The following is an 18182-nucleotide window of genomic DNA, read 5'->3' as shown; positions in this document are numbered from 1 at the left end:
TAAATTTCTTCTCCCACATTCATGTTGTGTGCTAGATCCGGGGACATTATTCTGTCCATTGGCGAAAATGAGTGCTCCATCCATGGGGGAATTGAACAATAGCAATCCTGCAATGCAAACCAGACAGGAGAATTCATAAGGTTACAGTTTCCCTATTAGTGTGTATGGTCGAGCCTGACATGACCAGACACATTTTTCACACGATCACAGATAGAAAATACATAGGAGACACAATGAGTTGTGATGCAAGTCACATATATTCCATGTACTTCTAAGTCTAGTCAGGGGTGCTGGAACACCACCGGCACCCCTATTTCCTGCACCTATGAGTCCAGTGCTGCAGAGAAGGTGCCAGATGGAAAGCCTAAGAGGAGGATGCCCACTAAATAGGTACAGCGAGGGCAGTGGCTCTGCAAACTTCGATCACATTTGGCTGTGGTTTTTTATTTTTTTAAGAAAGACAAGTTTTCATGGAAATCCTTTATTTCTTTTGAAACTTGCTGGTTTTTCAATGAAAACACTTTTAGACTTTTGAAAATGGAAACCAACCAATGTTTTTAATCATAGAATTTCAGGGTTGGAAGGGACCTCAGGAGGTATCTAGTCCAACCCCCTGCTCAAAGCAGGACCAATCCCCAGACAATTTTTGCCCCAGATCCCTAAGTGGCCCCCTTAAGAATTGAGCTCACAACCCTGGGTTTAGCAGGCCAGTGCTCAAACCACTGAGCTATCCCTCCCCCGTTTTTTTGTTAAAACCCCAAAATTCCAGCAACCACCCCCAAAATGTTTTATTTTTTTAAATTTTCATCAGAAATACCATTTTCCAGCCAGCTATGTTCTCAACCTTTTCCGTACCAGAATTCTCCTCCCACCTAGCTGCAATGCCCTTCCATTTAACAATACGGGCAGGATCAAGTGATCGAGACTGCAGCCCCTGTCCTCTGGTCTATATGACCCACAAGACTCCTTCCAACACAACTGACTCTAAATACTGTCTAAACACATCCCTTGTGTGCAGCCAAAGCCTGTATTTTGTTTGACTACATCCCATGACCTCTTTTTGGTTCCTATAGGAGATGGGGCCAAGCTGCAAAATTATGATCTAAATTTTTAACCCTTCACAAGTTTGGAAGTGTTAGAATCTGGGGTTTCTGGTGCCAGCCCTGCTGTTCACCAAAGCTTAAGACATTTGCATTGGGGAATCTTTGATTCAGGAATAGCTCTAATCACTGTGAGGTTTGGCCAAAGTTCACTGAGCTCCTGTGCTGCATGGCGCTATTGTCCACTGTTGAATGAATTCCCGAATTCTAGACGTCAGGGACCTCCATATTTGTCCACAGGGATCAGTTTCCCCCATTAGAGGGCAGCAAAAAGGAAAGGCATTAGATATTTGCAATGTCTGCTCTGCATGGGTGACTGTTGGAGTGGTCTGCAACTGCAGGATTAGTGTCACTTTCCCTTCTGTTTAGGTCAGCCACACGGTATATTCAGCTTTGCTTGCCTGTGCAGCAGAAGACAGAAATAGCTGCTCTTCAGCCAGGCCTGTGGGATCCTGGAAGAGACTGAACAACACATGTCAAGTGTCTAGTAAATTGTTTCTTTGTTTCATTTCAGGTTGGAGTGTGGAACCCTTTTGATGGTTTGAACATCACGGAGATTTCCAAGGGGCGAGGGCCCAACGTTACAGACTCACTAACCAACAGATCTCTTATTGTCACCACTGTCCTGGTAGGAGGCTGCTGGCTTGTATTTCTCATCCGTATATAAATGGCCGGAAATGTGCGACTTCTCCGGTGCTTTACAATGCTGCAGTAGCTTTGCCAGTCCCTTTGCTTTTGGCCTGATGTTTTGGGGCTCTCTCCTAGCTGCCTGTGCTATTGGCGAGGTCAGAAACCTGCGCTGGTCACCAATAAGACACCAACAGTTGCCACACAGCAGTACCTGAGACACCTCAGCTCTTCGCTTTACTTAAGATAACAAGAGATAAGAGACACTGAGATTTCAGTGCCCTGGGTACTGTCATGTGCACATGGTTGGCAAATATTGCCTCATTCATGGTGACCAATTAACCTCTACTGGTTAGCAGCATTTTACCTCCTGCCCCATGAGAAGGTGTGATGGCTCCCAGGGACCTGCTAGCACATGGCTGATCTGGGTGGGGTTATAAAAGGGAAGGAGAAGCTAGTGCAGAGGAGGCTACCGTGGAGAAAAGGTGTGTTCTCTCTCCTCCCACCTGGCTGGAGCTGGATAGACCATGGGTGCTTTTTAGCCAGTAGTTTGAGCTGCTTTGTCTGGAGTTTGGAAATCAAGCCTTCAGGAAAGGATGTGGAATGACCTGTAGCTGGGGTGTTTATTTTCCCATGCCCCGGCTGGTGAGTCTGTCTGAACAGTGGCTTACATGCCCTTGCCTGCATAGAAGTGAGGTTGGACTAGAGAGAGGGGGAGACCTGCATCCATATCGCTATCTGCTCCACACTGTCTCATATCCACACGCTGACAGTGTCTCCTGGTTTATCAGTTGGGCAGGGCAGGCTTTAGCAGCCCTGAATCCCGCAGCTGCTCTGTAGGACAGTTCCAAATGTTTCATTCGCAGTAATTGACGCAGAATGTGGACAGAGTCTGAGGGAGATCTGTATTGAGTGTGCGTAGAGGCAGATGCTACATCCCAAGAGGCCTGTGATTGTCCTGTTGCCACGTGACCCAACTTGCATTCCTCAGCCCCAGGTGCCATGCCAAACTGGCTCCCTCCCATCCCTCTGTTTCCACTCATAATACACTAAACGTGGGGCTGGGTGAGGCGATGGGGTGGGAGTGCTGCACGTGTCTTGAGTTAATCGACCAGAGCTCTGCTAGCTTTGTCTCATCTTATGGAGACAGAAGAACAATGTGCACAAAGGACTTGGCTTTGGGGGTCTCCGTGCTCCTCTGACCACCAGTTGGGGACAAGGGGATGGGGAAGTGGAGAGGCCACCTGCCACCCTGCCCCTTTAACCTGACAGCAGGGGGCCACTGGAGGAAAGAGGCTGGGGAGAGAGGAGGTGAGCTGAAGGCCATGTTTGGGAAGGAGCTGGAAAAGGTGCCATTGGTGCCTAAGGCTGCACAGAGGGAACCATCTCCTCTCTGCCCCAGGCCCCCGAAGAGAGAACTGAATGGCTTTGCTGTCCCATTTCACTCTTTGGGGAGATCTTTCCCTCAGGCAGCATCTCAAACGAGCGACCCACAATCCCGCTCTGCACCATGGCAGCTGGCATGAAGGCTCAGACGGTGAGTGCATTCCCAGAAGCCCTGGCCCTTCCCAGGAATGTGCTGGGGGGATCATTTAACGCGTCTGGTAACAGATGTATTCCTCCCTGCAAGCTGGGCCTGCTGCTCTGGGCACTTTAGCCACCTGAAGAGAAGCCAAGGCTATTTGATGTGCTGAGCAATGACTCTGAGGCATCAGAGCCCACTATAAAGAGTGAATATCCTGCAATATTTTCACTGGTGTTAGAATTCACAGTTTGGGGGCGGAAGATCCTTTATTGCATTAGTGGTTAAAATAAAAGATATTGAGTCAATCTGTTTGGTATAAAATGGCACCATTGACATCTATGCAGCAGCACTGATTTAGATCAAGACAAAATCTGGCCCACTGAATACTTTCCCAGACAATCAAGTACACAGAAGACCTGGTGGAGATACCTGCTTTCATTGCCTGGTAGGCAGGCCTGGGTTTATGGCACCATTGTCACTCCAAAAAAACCCAGGAGTACTTGTGGCACCTTAGAGACTAACAAATTTATTTCAGCATAAGCTTTTGTGGGCTACAGCCCACTTCATCGGATGCATGCAGTGGAAAATACAGTAGGAAGATCTATATATACCCAGAGAACACAAAACAATGGGTGTTACCATACACAATCTAAGGAGAGTGATCAGTTAAGTTGAGCAGTTGTCAGCAGGAGAGAAAAATAACTGTTTGTAGTGGTAATGAAAATGGCCCATTTCCAGCAATTGACAAGAAGATGTAAGGAACCGGGGGGGGGGTGAGGGGGGGAGCATGGGGAACTTTGGCACTTCCTTGCTGTTGTGACTGAACAGAGTACTTATGGGAGCTAGTTGGTACTTTCTAGAAATGCTGTACACGGTGCTGAGTGAATGGCTATTCTAACTGCACCCGGAGGCATTTCGATACCTGTGTATCTAGGCAATGGAACTGAAAGGAAGAGGAATACGAGAAGGAGAGGAAATTTGGTGCCCAGAGAAAGTGTGAGTGTGCTGGCTGGGCTGAGACAGGGCACAAGCAGGTGCTGCACAAACTCCCCCGTACAGCTCTGCCAGTGCACATGTAAGGCGCTAAGCTGCAGCATCCCCTGCTGTTCCCACACTCCCGAGAAACAGCTGCTCCTTGTCCACACGTGCCAAACAACTAAGTGATTCTGTGTGTTGCTGGGTAGACGCCACTACACTTCCAGTAGCCATGAGGCTGCTTCTTGTTCCTGCTGCACATTTCTTAACCTCCACGTCAACTCTTGTGCTGAATCTCAGGTATGTTCTCTGTCCCGGTGCGTGCTGAAGGCCCAGCGAGGGGCTGCCTGCACTGGGCACAAGAAAGGTTCTTAACTAGCATACTGCAGAGGCTGTGCAAGTGCCTGACTGACTAGCAGGAGAGGCAGTGGAGAGGGGTGGGTGTCTGCTTCAGATGTAACTATTCTCGTTACAGCAAAAAAATAAGAGCAAACACATGCCTCAGTATCCTCCCTTCTGGGGCCTTGGTGGCTCGGGGGACTAAGAAGGGGCTAGAGGGTCTCTTCCTCTCTCTGTCCCTGATCTATGGAGGGGCACATTGCCATTAGCATCAGGTGGCTGCTCAGCGGCCCTCTAGGAAGTGACCTGTCAGTCTCAGCAGATTTTCTATTGGACAGATGCCCCCATAACTCCAAAGGCAGAAAAGCCCCAAATTAGCCGCCCTGCTGACAATCTTAGCAGAGAGACCATGGGCCTTAGAGACTGAACCCCCGTCTTGCTTCTAGATGAGGCCCTTCAAGGTCAGAGCTGACGCTCCGTGCCAGGAGGTGGGGTGGGTACCACCAGGGTCCTTGTCCTGCCACTGCCTAGGTTGTACCTGCTCTGCGGGTACTTCGTGCTCCAGCGCTGCCAGTCTGTCACTTCTCACTATCCCGGAATTCATTTATACGCACGGGTTATAACTGCAGCGCTCGGGTTTCTTTCCCTCATAACTACGTACGTGACAACCTAGCCCAAAGTAATTGAGTTATCCAGCAAACCATGGATACTTAACCGATCTCTTCTCTGTCTCCAACTGTCACACTGTATTTAGTTCTCGCCTTCACCATTGGATTTGATAGCAGGCAGCAGATCAGAATGAATTTTTATTTAACATCTAATGAATTATGACTAGTCGCCTTGGTTTGTATTTGGCTGTGTTACACAATGCTGGGTCGTGCTGTGCCAATCGGCAGCAACAGGAAATAACGCAGTACCTAGAACAAATAAACTATAACAAAACTTGGGCAGGTTGCGTAGATCAGGTTTGAAATTCTGTTTATGCCAATAATTTTTCCAGCCAATTTCCTTGCAGTGCCTTCAAGGAGCCTCTTCTGTCAAAGAATTGTGGATGTTAGAGATGGGAAAGCATTGCTAGGTCATGTAGGGTTTAGAGAGTATCGTCTTTTATGACATATTGTCTAGGGTTCCTAAAAGAATGTGTGGATGTGAACTGGGCATTCATAAAAGAGAAGGACAAGTGTTTGTCCCAGTGCCATGTTACAAGCAGTGTGCAATGTATCCTCAGCCCAACAATTTGTTCATGCACCTCGAGCCTCACCTGAAGAACCCCTTCCCATTCCAGTTCCACAGCTCTGCCAATGCACCTCACTCCCAGCCTGCAGCTCCTGCTATTCCAGTCCCTGAAACATCATTCTGAGCCAGGCACAACAGATAATTTGGGGTTCTTCATGTTTGACTTTTGCTATGCTTGGGGGATAGCCCTCTCCTTTCAAGAGTGATAAAAGCTAAGGAAAGTAGCAATTAAAATCATTTGTTCCATCGTTATCTTGCCAATGATGCACTTGTGCTGTGACACTGCTATCCAGTAACACCCCTGTGTAATCACATCTCCTGACAGAGGCTGGACAAGGTAGCTATGTAACCTGATCCAGTGCAGCAGAAAGGATGGGAGATACTGGACTTGACAGAGCAATGATCTGGTTTGGCATGTTAAGAGGCTGGATAATGGAATTAGATGGACCACTTGGGTAATGAGGCCTGACTTCCTAAAATGAAACCACCACCCAGCATCAAAATAACCCAAACCTGGCACACAGCAGCTCCATCTTCTCTGTGCTCGTTGTCACAAAACGTTTTCCCCAGTTGAGTTGCTCTGCTCAAACGCCTGGGTGTGAATGTGCTGCAGGAGCCTCTGGTTGTCTTATTTTAGCCCATACCATGCTGCTTTCATGCCTGGCTTTGCAAGGAAGACTGCAGAGTAAAAATAGATGGTCATTTTCTCCTCTTATCTCCCCTGCACCCTGTTCAGGAGTTTCATCCTGTACTGATCCCAGGAGGTGTGTGCACACGCGCACTCTCTCTCTCTCTCTCTCTCGGTAGAGCTATCTCTGCACAGATAAAGCACCCTGGTGCAGTTTGCATTAGCATCAGGAGCAACAACAATGGATCCCACTGGCTACAGTTGTTCAAAAGAATGGTCCCATCAGAAGCGACTGCAGAGTCCTTAGGGCAGTAGTGAGCAACCAGCGCCCGTCGGGGGAATCCGCTGTCAGGCTGCGAGACGGTGTTTCCATTGACCGCCCGCGGGCGGGGCCGCCTGCAGCTCCCATTGGCCAGGGACGGCGAACCATGGGCACTGGGAGCTGCGGGCAGCCCTGCCAATGGAAACGCTGTCTGGCAGCCTGGCAGCAGAGTACCCTGATGGGCTGACGGTGCCCACCACTGCCTTAGGGGAAAGGCTGGAACAAGAGGCATTTTGGCAGTTCCCGCTCACTCCGCGTCTGGACATCTCTGCTCAGGCTCCTGGCCCAGGGTCAGGTTTTGCAGTGTGACAGGGTGGCTTTGGCCTCGTGGGCTGGAGGCCTCAGGCAGAAAAGCCCCATTACTGCCGGAATGGCTCCAGCCCGCCCGGGCCACGAGACCTGACGGGGCCTGATGGAGCACAGCTCATTCCCCTATCAAGGGCAGCAGGAAGCTGTGGGGAGGAGGGACAGTCAGGAAACTGCAGTGAGTGAAAAAAGCTCCTGCAGGGAAGAATCTGACACGAGGGGAACTGAGAAGTCAGAGCCAGGAGGCTGAACTCCAGCCCGGGCAAGCCTGGGAGAGACTTGACCTGGACCCAGCTCAGGGAAGAAGGACGGGGGAGGGAGACACTGAACTGGTGTGTTGAACTCAGGCCTGAATAAACTGGACCCTAGAACGCGTGTGTCTGAAATGCTGTGAAGTGTGTGGTTCTTCAGGGGTCCTGAAGAGCGGCAGGGTACAGGCAGGGTGCTGCAGGGCTGCCATTGGGTGGGCGGGGGGCATCTCTTTTGTTTTATTTTTATCCTTTTGAATTTACTTTTTTTTTTTTTGCTTGTTCTGAAAGTTTTGGTCTGAGGAATTTGAATCGGGCCCAGCGGAAAGACTGCAAGGTTACATGAGCTGGAGCCAGTCCCTGTAAGTGGGAGCTGGAGCTGGGTGAATAATACAAAATAAATGCACAGAGATAGGAACCCTAGGTGAGGCCAGGGATCAGCGGTGGGGGAATTATCTGAGGTTATTTCAACTCTCCAGAGATTGAGCAGAGACTCATTCCCGCCCTGCCCTTGTCCATCTGTATCTAATTAAAACCCAGCGCGGTGCCACAAGGGGAAATTATTGGATGGGGGTAGCTGGTAATACTGAAACGCTGCACCAGCCCGGGTGTGTGGGGCTGAGGGCTGGAGCAGCAGTGAGAGCTGCAGGGCCAGGACTGAGGAATGCTGGAGGAGGGAATACGTCAGCTCAGAAGCGAGACATATTGGTAAAGCTGAGCCGGGGTCTGGATCCGGAATATCTCAAACCTTTGTACTGGAGCCCCCTTTCACACAGCAAGCCTCTGAGTGCGACCCCCCCCCATCAATTAAAAACACTTTATATATTTAACATAATTATAAATGCTGGATGCAAAGCGGGCTTGGGATTGAGGCTGACAGCTCGCCCCCTGCCCATGTAATAACCTGTGACCCCTGCGGGGTCCCGACCCCCAGTTTGAGAACCCCTGCTGTAGTGGGAGTGGTGCAAGGCAGGAGTGAGGTGCATCCGCAGAGCTAGGGAGCCTGTTTCTAGCCAGAACTTTAATCTCTCTGCTCTAGCAGTTCTACTGCCAGGAAGGTCCCTAAGCTTTATGCTCACATTCCAATTCGAAATCACCACCCTCTCATTGCTCAGCTCTGTGTGCTGGAATGGGCGTGGGCAGGCCTACCGCAAAGCCACCCCGACGTGAGGGACACGATGGGATTGGCGCACTGACGTGTGCAATAAATGCATTGCCATAAATCGGCTCCTGAGAAGTAAAATACAACCCTCAACTTTATTGACGTTTGCTGCTGCCCTTTGCGTCTCTTCCGCAGGTGTAACTGACAGTAGAAAAACCAGAGGAGGGATCTTTAAAAGGAAAAGCAGGAAAGATTGTCCACCCCTCTCCTCCCCACACCCGCCCGCTGCCTTTTGCTCGTATTGCAGTGACTTGTTGGAAGAGAAATATTACCCCAGCAGCCAGCGCCACTCTCCCTGAGCAATACAAGAACTGTGAAGTTATGAAATTGAGGGCACCTTCACTGAGAAATCGATTAGCAAGCCGAGGGAGCTTGTGAATTGGATGTCTGGCCATTCTCAGTAATAAATTGTGAAATAGTCTGTGAATAAGTGGTTCATAGAGATCAGAATTACCCCCTAGGAAACGTCTGAGACCAGGAGATACATTACGGAGCGAGTGGCATCCTAATGTTCAGCGCTTTGCCTGTTAAATATGTATGTTATCCCTATAGTGCTTCCCAAAATTAATAGCATTTTATGGCTGCTTTGGAGCTGGTGTATTTATACCAAGATCCGTAGACTCAGCTGGTTCACAAACAAAACACTAATTCCTGGGGAGAGGGCTGGAGAGAGAGGGAGTTTAACGGGCTTGCATGCACCGCCCTAACTCCATAGGCATGACGTTGTCAGCCTTGGTTTCTCATCCAGCAGACCCAGACCCAGGTGCTCTCTCTCATCCACTCCCCACCAACACCCAGAGCAGGACGAACTGCCTTCTGCACAGCCATACGCGAATGGCCTAGGTTTGACCACTGTGGGTGCTGGATGAGCGTGGATCCCTCAAGGCAGGAGGCACAGGCAGGGATGTTGCTGGAATTCCAGCAAAGCCTCCACGCACTAGGGTGAGGTCTGGGGCACCTCCAAGCTAGGACTGTAGCATTGTGCGAAACGTTATCCAATGGTTCAGTCTAATCGATTGGCTTTGCCTCAGGTCAGTCTCCTGTCCTGCCCTTGTCTCCTAGCGCTCACCTGCTGGATAGCGCACCTTGAGCTTCTCCGCACGCCTCTTACGTATCTTCTCTCGCCGGCCATTCCCACAGCTTCCTGGCCCCTTTCGGTTGCCATGACTGACAGCCCAAAGGTGTTGCTTTGTGAAAGGCTATGATTTTCATTGCATACTTTATTGTCTTCACTGGCATACGATGACCTCATTCATCACAAGAGATGAGAAGAAAGATGGAACCTTCCTGTGTAGAAGCCTGTTATAGGGCTGCTAATATTATGTTTCAAGGCCTCATTGTGCTGGGCATTGTACCCACATATAATGCAAAGAGAGTCCTGGCCCAAAAACTGACTGTCTAAGAGTAGGATGAGAGACACTAGTTGGAGCAAAGAAAGGAAGAAGAAGGTAACAATGAGACAATTTGATTATCGTAATAAACAGTGGTTCTGTATTTGACAGGCAACCTGGGATCTCCTGGTGTGCCATATATCTTGGGCATTAATCAGTGCTTCAGTGTGGAATGGAATAATAATAATCAATTAAAAAAAACATAGTTTGCTTTCTGCATCTGGACATGATTTTCTCAGAAAAGTAATGGCCCATTCTGGATTCCGACAGGAGCCGGGTTATCAGCCTGATATCTCTGAACCTTTCAAGGCATCCAAGCTGGACATCTTTAAACTAAAAAGAGTGGCTATTTTTGAGCATTAGCGGAAGTGCAATCATTTGGACTCAGAGGAGAGCAGCCCTCTGAGTGTTTCAGAAAGTTCATTGTGGAACATTCCTTTTAGATGTGCTATAACTTACAACCCTTCCTGGCGCTGCCTGCAGTCGGCTAGCTAATAAGGCAGCACTTTGCTGCAGCTTGTTAAATTTTCAGAGGCTTTTCCGAATACAAAAGTAATGAGAACAGTTCAGGAGGGGGAGAGAAGGCCCCAAGATCACATGGCGGGGTACTTAGGCCAGCTTGCTGTGCCCTTCCTGAAGTAATGTGCCGTAGCTTGTTAGAAACTACCAGTTCCATGCAATATGCCCATGGTGCATGGGCATCTACCCCACACTAACTACAGGTGCCCAGGGTTGGAACCACGGGTTTGTTGCTTGAGCAGCCAGGGTGATGCCTGGTTATTGAAAAGTCCTGGGCCCTGATCCTGGGCTGCGTCTGAGCTGATCTCAGTGCGACATGGGAGTGGGAAAAGATGCCAAAAGCCACCAGTACCGCTGCTGGCTAGCATAAGTTAGAGCCACCTAGGAGCTGCTGTAAATTATTCCTGCTCCTCTGACTTCAGTGGCAGAGCACCCCCTACCTCTTGGGCATGCCCTCTGCACTGGCAGCCAGATCGGGGGTGGGGGCATATTGGGCACTAGGCCAGTGAACAGGGCAATTCCTCTGCCAGTCAGTTCGGTTGCCTTATGGCCAGAATCAAGCTGTGGGTCAGCACTGGAGGGGATGTTCCTGGGATACTGTGGGGCATGATCAGAGCCAGGTGTTTGTGGAAAACCTGCCCTTTGTAACCGCTCGCAGGAAACCTGCTTAGGGTTCGGGTTAGGCTCTTAGGCACCTCCTCCTCTCAGTACAGACCTGTGCTCTCAGGGAGTAGGTGCTGGTGTGGTACAAAGGAAAAGGTCTAAGACACGCGCTGGTCTCCTTTTGACCTGCCTCTGGCCAGCACTAGAATCCCTGCCCCATTCTTTGTTTTGTCTTGTTTTGTCACCTATCCCGGGGGCATAAAGAAATAAAGCCACTTTATACCAGCCACTAGCCACGCATGGTGTCCTGGCAAGACACCCAACTCAAATGCTCTTAAGAACCCTGATGGTGCTGAGTCCACAACAGTCCCCAGGGATCGGTTCATTTGTGTTTCTAGTGCCTGGGATTTGGGGCTGAATTTTTTTCCCCTTTGTATTTTTATTTTTCAGCGCCCTTGTTTTCATTTGCAGAGCATGAAATGGTTATTTTCAATCTCTCTCTCTCTGAAATCCCGCTGAATGGAAAACAGTTGGCTGCTCAGAAGAGACAAAATTAAATTTAGTGGGGTAAACAAGGTTGCTAATTAGCTGATGCACCATGCAAAGTTAATTTATTCCCAACATGTCGCGGTGCCAACCTTGCCTGCATAATGCGTGTCACATTGCGCAGGGTTACCTGCAGGAACAGCCACCTGCTTTCATCGCTTTTCTGCTGGAAATGGGACTGGCAGCCTGCCCTTAACTGTGGCTCTTTGCTGTGCTCTCACCCGTCTGCGCAGGAAGAGCCCTTCGTCATGTTTCGGAAGTCAGACACAGCCCTCTTCGGGAACGACCGCTTCGAAGGTTACTGCATTGACCTTCTGAAGGAGCTGTCCCACATCCTGGGCTTTACCTACGATATCCGCCTGGTGGAGGACGGGAAGTATGGAGCACAGGATGAGAAGGGGCAGTGGAACGGCATGATGAAGGAACTCATTGACCATGTGAGTAAGACACGTATGTGTAAAGCTACCGGTAACTAGGGGATAAACCATGCTGCAGCCTGAACTGTGGGTCAGGACACCAGGAGTGGGCTGACATCCCCCCTGCTCTGGCATCCCAGAGCTCCGTATCTTCCCCGGTGTATACTGAATGGACTCTATAGTACAAATATTCTTGATTGTTGCCAGGGGCCTCTTCCAGCTTTTCCACAGTCATTGAGAGAAGAAATAAATTAACCCACCAACAGATGTCTTCCTTTGCATCAGTGTAGGACCAGCCGGGTAACAACCTGGCTCTAAACCACCCCTTCTAACTCCAGCTGCTGGCACAGGGGGCATGTTGGGGGCATGCCCAGTGCCGGGGGCTTTGCCAGAGTGCAGCAATGCCCTGGACATCACTGACCAACGTAATGACCCATGGGGCTGTTTCTTGCCTCAGTGCTGCTGAAACTCCTGGTGGCTGTCAAGTCACATCTGGGGTGGAAGCATCCCTCAGCAGCTCCTGGGCTTGGGGGGTGGATGGGGACAGGCTGGGGTACAGAATAACAGAGATAACCAGCTGCCTTAGACTCTGTGCCCTCAGTCTTGCACAAAGCACAGCCCGAGCAGACTTGAGGCTCTTGGATACGTGTCGTGCTGTTAAATATAATCATTATACATGGCGGTCCAAGTCCCTCCCTTGGGGATGCACAGCTGGAGTCAAGGAGAGCTCTGTGGAGGTGTGGAAGAACAGAACAGGGTCCTGTCCTTCTCCCATTGAGCTGTGCACCAACGTCAGTGGGAGGAGCGGGAAGCCCCCTATATGGGTAATAGGGTTCCCAGGAGATACTGTCACTTCTGGGTGATGCAGATCGAACCTCAGCCTTCCATTCACATACATTTCATCCTCCATGTCTCGTGTAAAGTTGTGTTTGAATGGGAGGTGAATTCTGGTCAAGCGTATTTAAATGTGTGTCCCAGAAAATGTGCTTACCAAGGGGAGGGAGTCATAGGAGTGGAAGGAACTTTACAAGGTCCTCTGGTCCAACCCCTGCCCATGCTAAGGCAGGATTAAGTACACCTGCCTCAGCGAGCGGTCATGCAGCCTCTCCTGGTATTTAGTCACAGCTGAGTGGAGCCCGCCTTGCGACTGTATCCTGAGAGGAGTTCATTTGCTGGGTTTCTCTCTGCACAGTCAGTGTCTGACATATTTGGCTACATCCCTTTTCCCTCCCTCTTCTTATTGTTACTTGGCCAAGCCCCTGATGACACTCTGACCTCAAGCCCCGGTGCCGATTGTTCTTAAAGATGTGGTGGGGAGTAGGCCACAATGCCTGGTGTCTTCAGTTCTGAAATATCACCTGCTCCTGACAGGATGACATGGAGCTATTCCCTTCCCGAGTGCCTGTCCTCTGGGCTAACAAATGTACAGCAACCAACCAACTGGGCAGATGGCCCCTGGTGCAGGGGCAGTGTTTCGCCAGCCTGGGATAGCATGGACAAGCGTGTTGCATGCTTGGCTCCATCATGTAACCAGGCTGAGTCTGAAAGGGTGCAAAAAGCACGGTCCCAAAGAAGGCTAATCCCCTTATGCAGAGACCTGCTTCGTTATGTGCCACAGAGTGCAACACCCCCGCCATCCTCCCCTGTGCCTGCCCTACAGCGTGGGATCACTGGCCCTGGCTTAGCAAGGACTCCTATTCAACAGAGCACATGTTTGTCTGTGAGTGTTTGCTTCCATCCCACAGACTTCAACGGGACTCAGGCATGTGTCGAAAGTTAACACACCCTGAAGTGCTTTGCTGCATCAGAGCCTAGTTGAGAAACAAACAATGTGTCTAAGCTCTGGTCCCTTTTCCAACCCGTGGCTGAAAGATCCCAAGCAAACGATTTGCCCTTCACTAAGCACTACACGCAACTGGCTGCGCTGACCATGCCACCAGCTATTAAGCAGAAGGGAGTCCATTCAGCCTGCTTTAATCTTTGATTATACCTCCTAAACTTTCCTAGATGTTTTTTTCCACCCAGCATTCCTGTCACTCAGAAGCCGCGACAGTTGTCCTTGTGCTGCTGCCAGTAATTTGAAAGTCTTAGTTGATCACAGCTCCTGGAGAAAATCCTGTAATGCGTGTTAACAACTGTGATGCTGTAGTCATCAGTCTTAATACAATGAGGCCTCTTCCATGCCTGTGATCAGGGTGATGGGGGGCTCTGCCACTGGGTGATTAATAATTGTGTAGGGGTGTGTGTGTATGATTGCATGGTAATAGGGTGGGAAATTGTTAGATACAAGGCACACAACTGTTTGCCAGGCCGCCCAGCCGTGCAGAAGAGAGAAAACAATCAAATTCCTCCTAAATCTTATCTTCCAAAGGAGACTTAATTATAGGCCCATTTGTGGACATGAAATAAATCCCACTGCACTTTTTTGCAAGACTGGGGAAGCATTAACCTCAGTGTCCTGACCTGATTCCAGTTCTGCTATTTAACTTCACAGAGGGCATTTTCGATACTCTTCTGCCTCTCTTCCCATCCTAAACTCCTGTGTGTGGTCACCCTGCACTCTTACACCCTTCACAGCTTTCTTCTGCGGGAAAGGCTCCAGGGAGCTGTTCAGACACTGTCTGGGATTTGCAAAGAGGCAGCAAGGAGTTAAGTTTCCAACTCCCATTAAAGGGAGCAGCCAGCGCCCTCTGGAAAAACCCAGCTGGGCTCCATCACCCATTTTCCCTCCCACTCCTCAGCAGTACGTCCAGAAAACTGATGCAGTAAATAAACCCCTGTGGGGAACTACAGAAACAGATCATCTTATCTGGCTTGACTCAGGTGAACCTCACACTAAAGCTCAATGCAGCTAAATGTGTGACCCAGAGCCATAGGACATCAGCATGATTTATTTTTATTATTTCACTGGCTGTTTCCTTCATTGCTGGTGAGCCCAGAAGTATGATATCTCCTACTTCTCTGGCTTAGTGGCAAGCTTATTTATTGGCAGCACTACCTTGTGTTTTCCCTGGCTCTGAGGTGAAGGAACGATCACTACTGCAACATATAACAATAATATCTAGCACTTCTCTAGCAACCTAATCCCAGTGTCTCAAACTGCTCTACGAGCTTTCATGACAACACTTCTGCAAATCACCCCAGTGGCTCCTGTCCTTAGTTTACAGACAGGGAAATTGAGGCATGAACACTTTGCTGATGGGCACACGGTACATCAGTGGCAGAATCAGAACCCAGTCCAATGTCCCATCCACTAGAGCATGCTGCCACTCTCAGGACATCTCCTTCCCTTTCTGAGGCACACCTGGGTGGCGGGAGGAATTTTCCTCATAATTGCTTGTGATGCACCATGCCAGGGTCTGTACTAGCTGAATGGCAGGCACCCCAGCTCTCTGCCAGTATCCAGACTCAGCGAGGCAGGGGCTCCTGTTTCACGGGGTGGAGAGAGTTCTGCCTGCAACGCAACTGAGAGGAGTAGATAAGCCAAATCAGTGGAGCTCCTCAACATCCAGGCAAGCTGAATCAGTCCGGTACCCGCCCCATGAAACAGTTGCTGTTTGGGGCCAGCCCTGTTGCATCTCCAGACCTTGCACTGCATTCTCACAGGAGCAGGCTTTCTTGTGAGATCCCAGGGACTCCAGACTGGGAGTTCCTCGCCAGCAGCTTTTTCCAGAGAGTGCTTCAGCCACAGCCCAGGAGCACAGCTGATGATGAGGGAAAGAATAAAAGCAGTAAGGGTTAGATTTGACTGGGCTCTGTACATGGAGCAGGGCTGAGAGCAGATGTGCATTGGGGGCGTTTGGTCCGAGTCCCATCCTTAGCTGAGACCCCTCGTTTAGGAATTAGTGTCTGGATGCAACGTTCGTTGGCACTTGAGATATACCATGCCAAAGGGTCTCTGCCTCCCCCTGCCCCCAGGAGACAGAAACTGTTGAACTCTCCCTCCTCCAAAAGGAGAGTGATCACACACCCCTGAAACCTGTTACAGTCGCTGGTTGAGACTCCGTGGGTGCTCTTGATAGACAGGCAGACCAGTGGCTATGTTCTGAGTTCTCACCGGGCCTAGCACAATAGGGTCCCTGGCTGGAGTTCCTGGGCACGTTGGTAAGACAAACAACATTGGGGTAAATGCGTGATCGGAGGCTACAGGGGTCTGTATTTGCATCGCGAGAGGGGCGTATATTGTGCTAGATAGGACGTTCCGCTCTTTTTCTAGCTAATCCTCCTCCCCACCATTAGCGTTCCCAGCAGACTCCACACAGAGCATTCCCTTCCATTTTTATGCGGAGCCTAAAACATTTGCAGAGAGCTTTGTGTGCTTGGTGCACCCCAGGTAACGCAGCCACCTGGGGGACTTCTGAAGCGAAAGATGCTTTCGGATATAGAACGTCATTATGGCTTTGTTGCCCCTGGATCTGAGGGGGAAACGTGGGGAAGGAAAGCAAAGGGTCCCGAATCCTGCAAGCTTTACTCCTCTGAGCGACACGTCGCGATTTCATTGGGGTGAATAAGTGCGACTCCGAGTGAGAGCTGCCAAACGTCTGCTACAGATGAATCCTGTACAATATCACAGCTCTGTCTAGCATGTGTAGCAAACAGGCAGTTGTGAATGATTAGGCTCTTCTCTAGTCTGGAATCCCAGAGGCATCACCTGCTCCTAATGATCTGCTCTCATGCTTTACGGAGTGACCCTTCAGTGGAACAGAGGGTGAGAGCAGGTGCGCAGGGGACAATTTAATTTATTTATAAATTCAGCTTATTTTCTAAAATCATCTGACTCGCAGAAGGGGGGGGAAAACCACGTCACTTACCAGAGCAGCTGCGTTCTTGCTTCCACTGCCATTTAAAAGAGCCCATTAAACACTAGTGCATTTCCAGTGGCAGCTTTACTGAGTCCCAACGCAGCCAGAAAGGCAAATTGTCTGAGACCTCAGCTCATGGCCAGAGGTCCCTCAACTTCCTAATGAGACGCGTTGCTTCCAGTGCATGCTGTGATCCCAACAGCCAGCCGGACAGCGGAGGAAATCTTGCGTTTTTGTGACGCTCTTATTCCCAGAATTGGGTCTAGGAGAAGCGGTGATGACAAAGGGGTCTAGCTTCTCACAGTGCGGGGAGCGAGACAAGCAGCCCTGGTGTTTTGGCATCACAGCTATTTTGCATCTCTTTCAAGTGATTCAGCCTCCTAGACTGCCTCTGAAGTTCCTGGCGCCAATATGAAATCATTGCCTAAGCAAAATAATTTGTGTAGCCGCTGCAATACTCTTGTAGCTTATGGGAGGGGAATGTAGTTGCTGGGTGACTCACGTCAGTAAATTAGCTTCTCTGTGAATAGCTAATAGGCTATTGCCTTGTTGTTAATCACAGGATTGGGAGTCGAGATCTGGGTTCTGTTCCTGGATCTGCCTCAGACTCCCTGGGTGACTTTGTTGACATGGTTTGTGCTTCAGTTCCCCCATCTGTAAAATGGAGATGGTACTAATTACCTGCTTCGCACAAGTGCTACAAGGCTTAATGCTTGTAAAGTGCTTCCAGTGGCTCCATGGAAAGCACAGGGGAGGTGAAAAGTGGAGCAGGGGCATGGCAAGGTAGCTGCAGTAGAGACTGTCCCCTCACTGCTTACCAGGAAAGAAGCAAACTCTTGGATTCAAATCTTGCCTTCATATTTGTGCTCCCCGTGAAATCCACAGAGCACAAAATGTGACCCTGGCTGGTTATGATGGTTTCCTATCTGGCTAGTGCTGTGGGAGATTACAGTAGCCTCCGTATGCTGGGCGGGCTACGTTACAGAGTCCTCATTTTGCTAGAGAAACTAAAATCCTGTTTCGTTTCAGCTGGCAAGATGAGTTAACCCCTTAAATACAAAAAACCTGCGAAAAGACATGACCCTGTCTTGGCTCTCTAACCGTGCCCAGCTCCTCGTGCTTTTATGCAATTATTTCCGTCTGTGCCTTCTAAGCCAAGATGTCTAGCTCTGTAGCCTTTTCCTCTTTGCATGTTCTGCATGATCCCCTAATGGAGCTGTCTGGTACCTCGGTCTCTGAAATGCAACACACATGGCTGAGCAGGTGTTCTGAGGCTTTTTTTTATGTTACATACGTTGCAGGAGAAGGTCAGGCCGTGGGGCAGGAGATAATGGAGGCTGGATAATGAAACATAATTTGAATATGTAGCATATTGAGATACAGAACTAGACCAGTGATTCTCCAGCTTTTGTACTGGTGACCCCTTTCACACAGCAA

General features: G+C 49.7%; 1 protein-coding gene across 3 annotated transcripts in view; it reads left to right on the top strand.

Moving 5' to 3' along the window:
• The window catches only part of GRIK3 (glutamate ionotropic receptor kainate type subunit 3), a 211973-nt gene that overhangs the window by 145728 nt on the left and 48063 nt on the right, over window positions 1-18182 (top strand). For all 3 annotated transcript variants that reach the window (XM_044997879.1, XM_044997878.1, XR_006575104.1), the window contains exons 9-10: window positions 1615-1728; window positions 11761-11964. In XM_044997879.1, the coding sequence (XP_044853814.1) occupies window positions 1615-1728; window positions 11761-11964 (318 nt within the window). The remainder of the gene's footprint in view (window positions 1-1614; window positions 1729-11760; window positions 11965-18182) is intronic.

Source organism: Mauremys mutica, chromosome 23 (genome assembly GCF_020497125.1).
Source record: "Mauremys mutica isolate MM-2020 ecotype Southern chromosome 23, ASM2049712v1, whole genome shotgun sequence".
In the NCBI taxonomy this organism is placed as follows: Eukaryota; Metazoa; Chordata; order Testudines; family Geoemydidae; genus Mauremys; species Mauremys mutica.
This window is presented reverse-complemented; position numbering and strand designations above follow the sequence as displayed.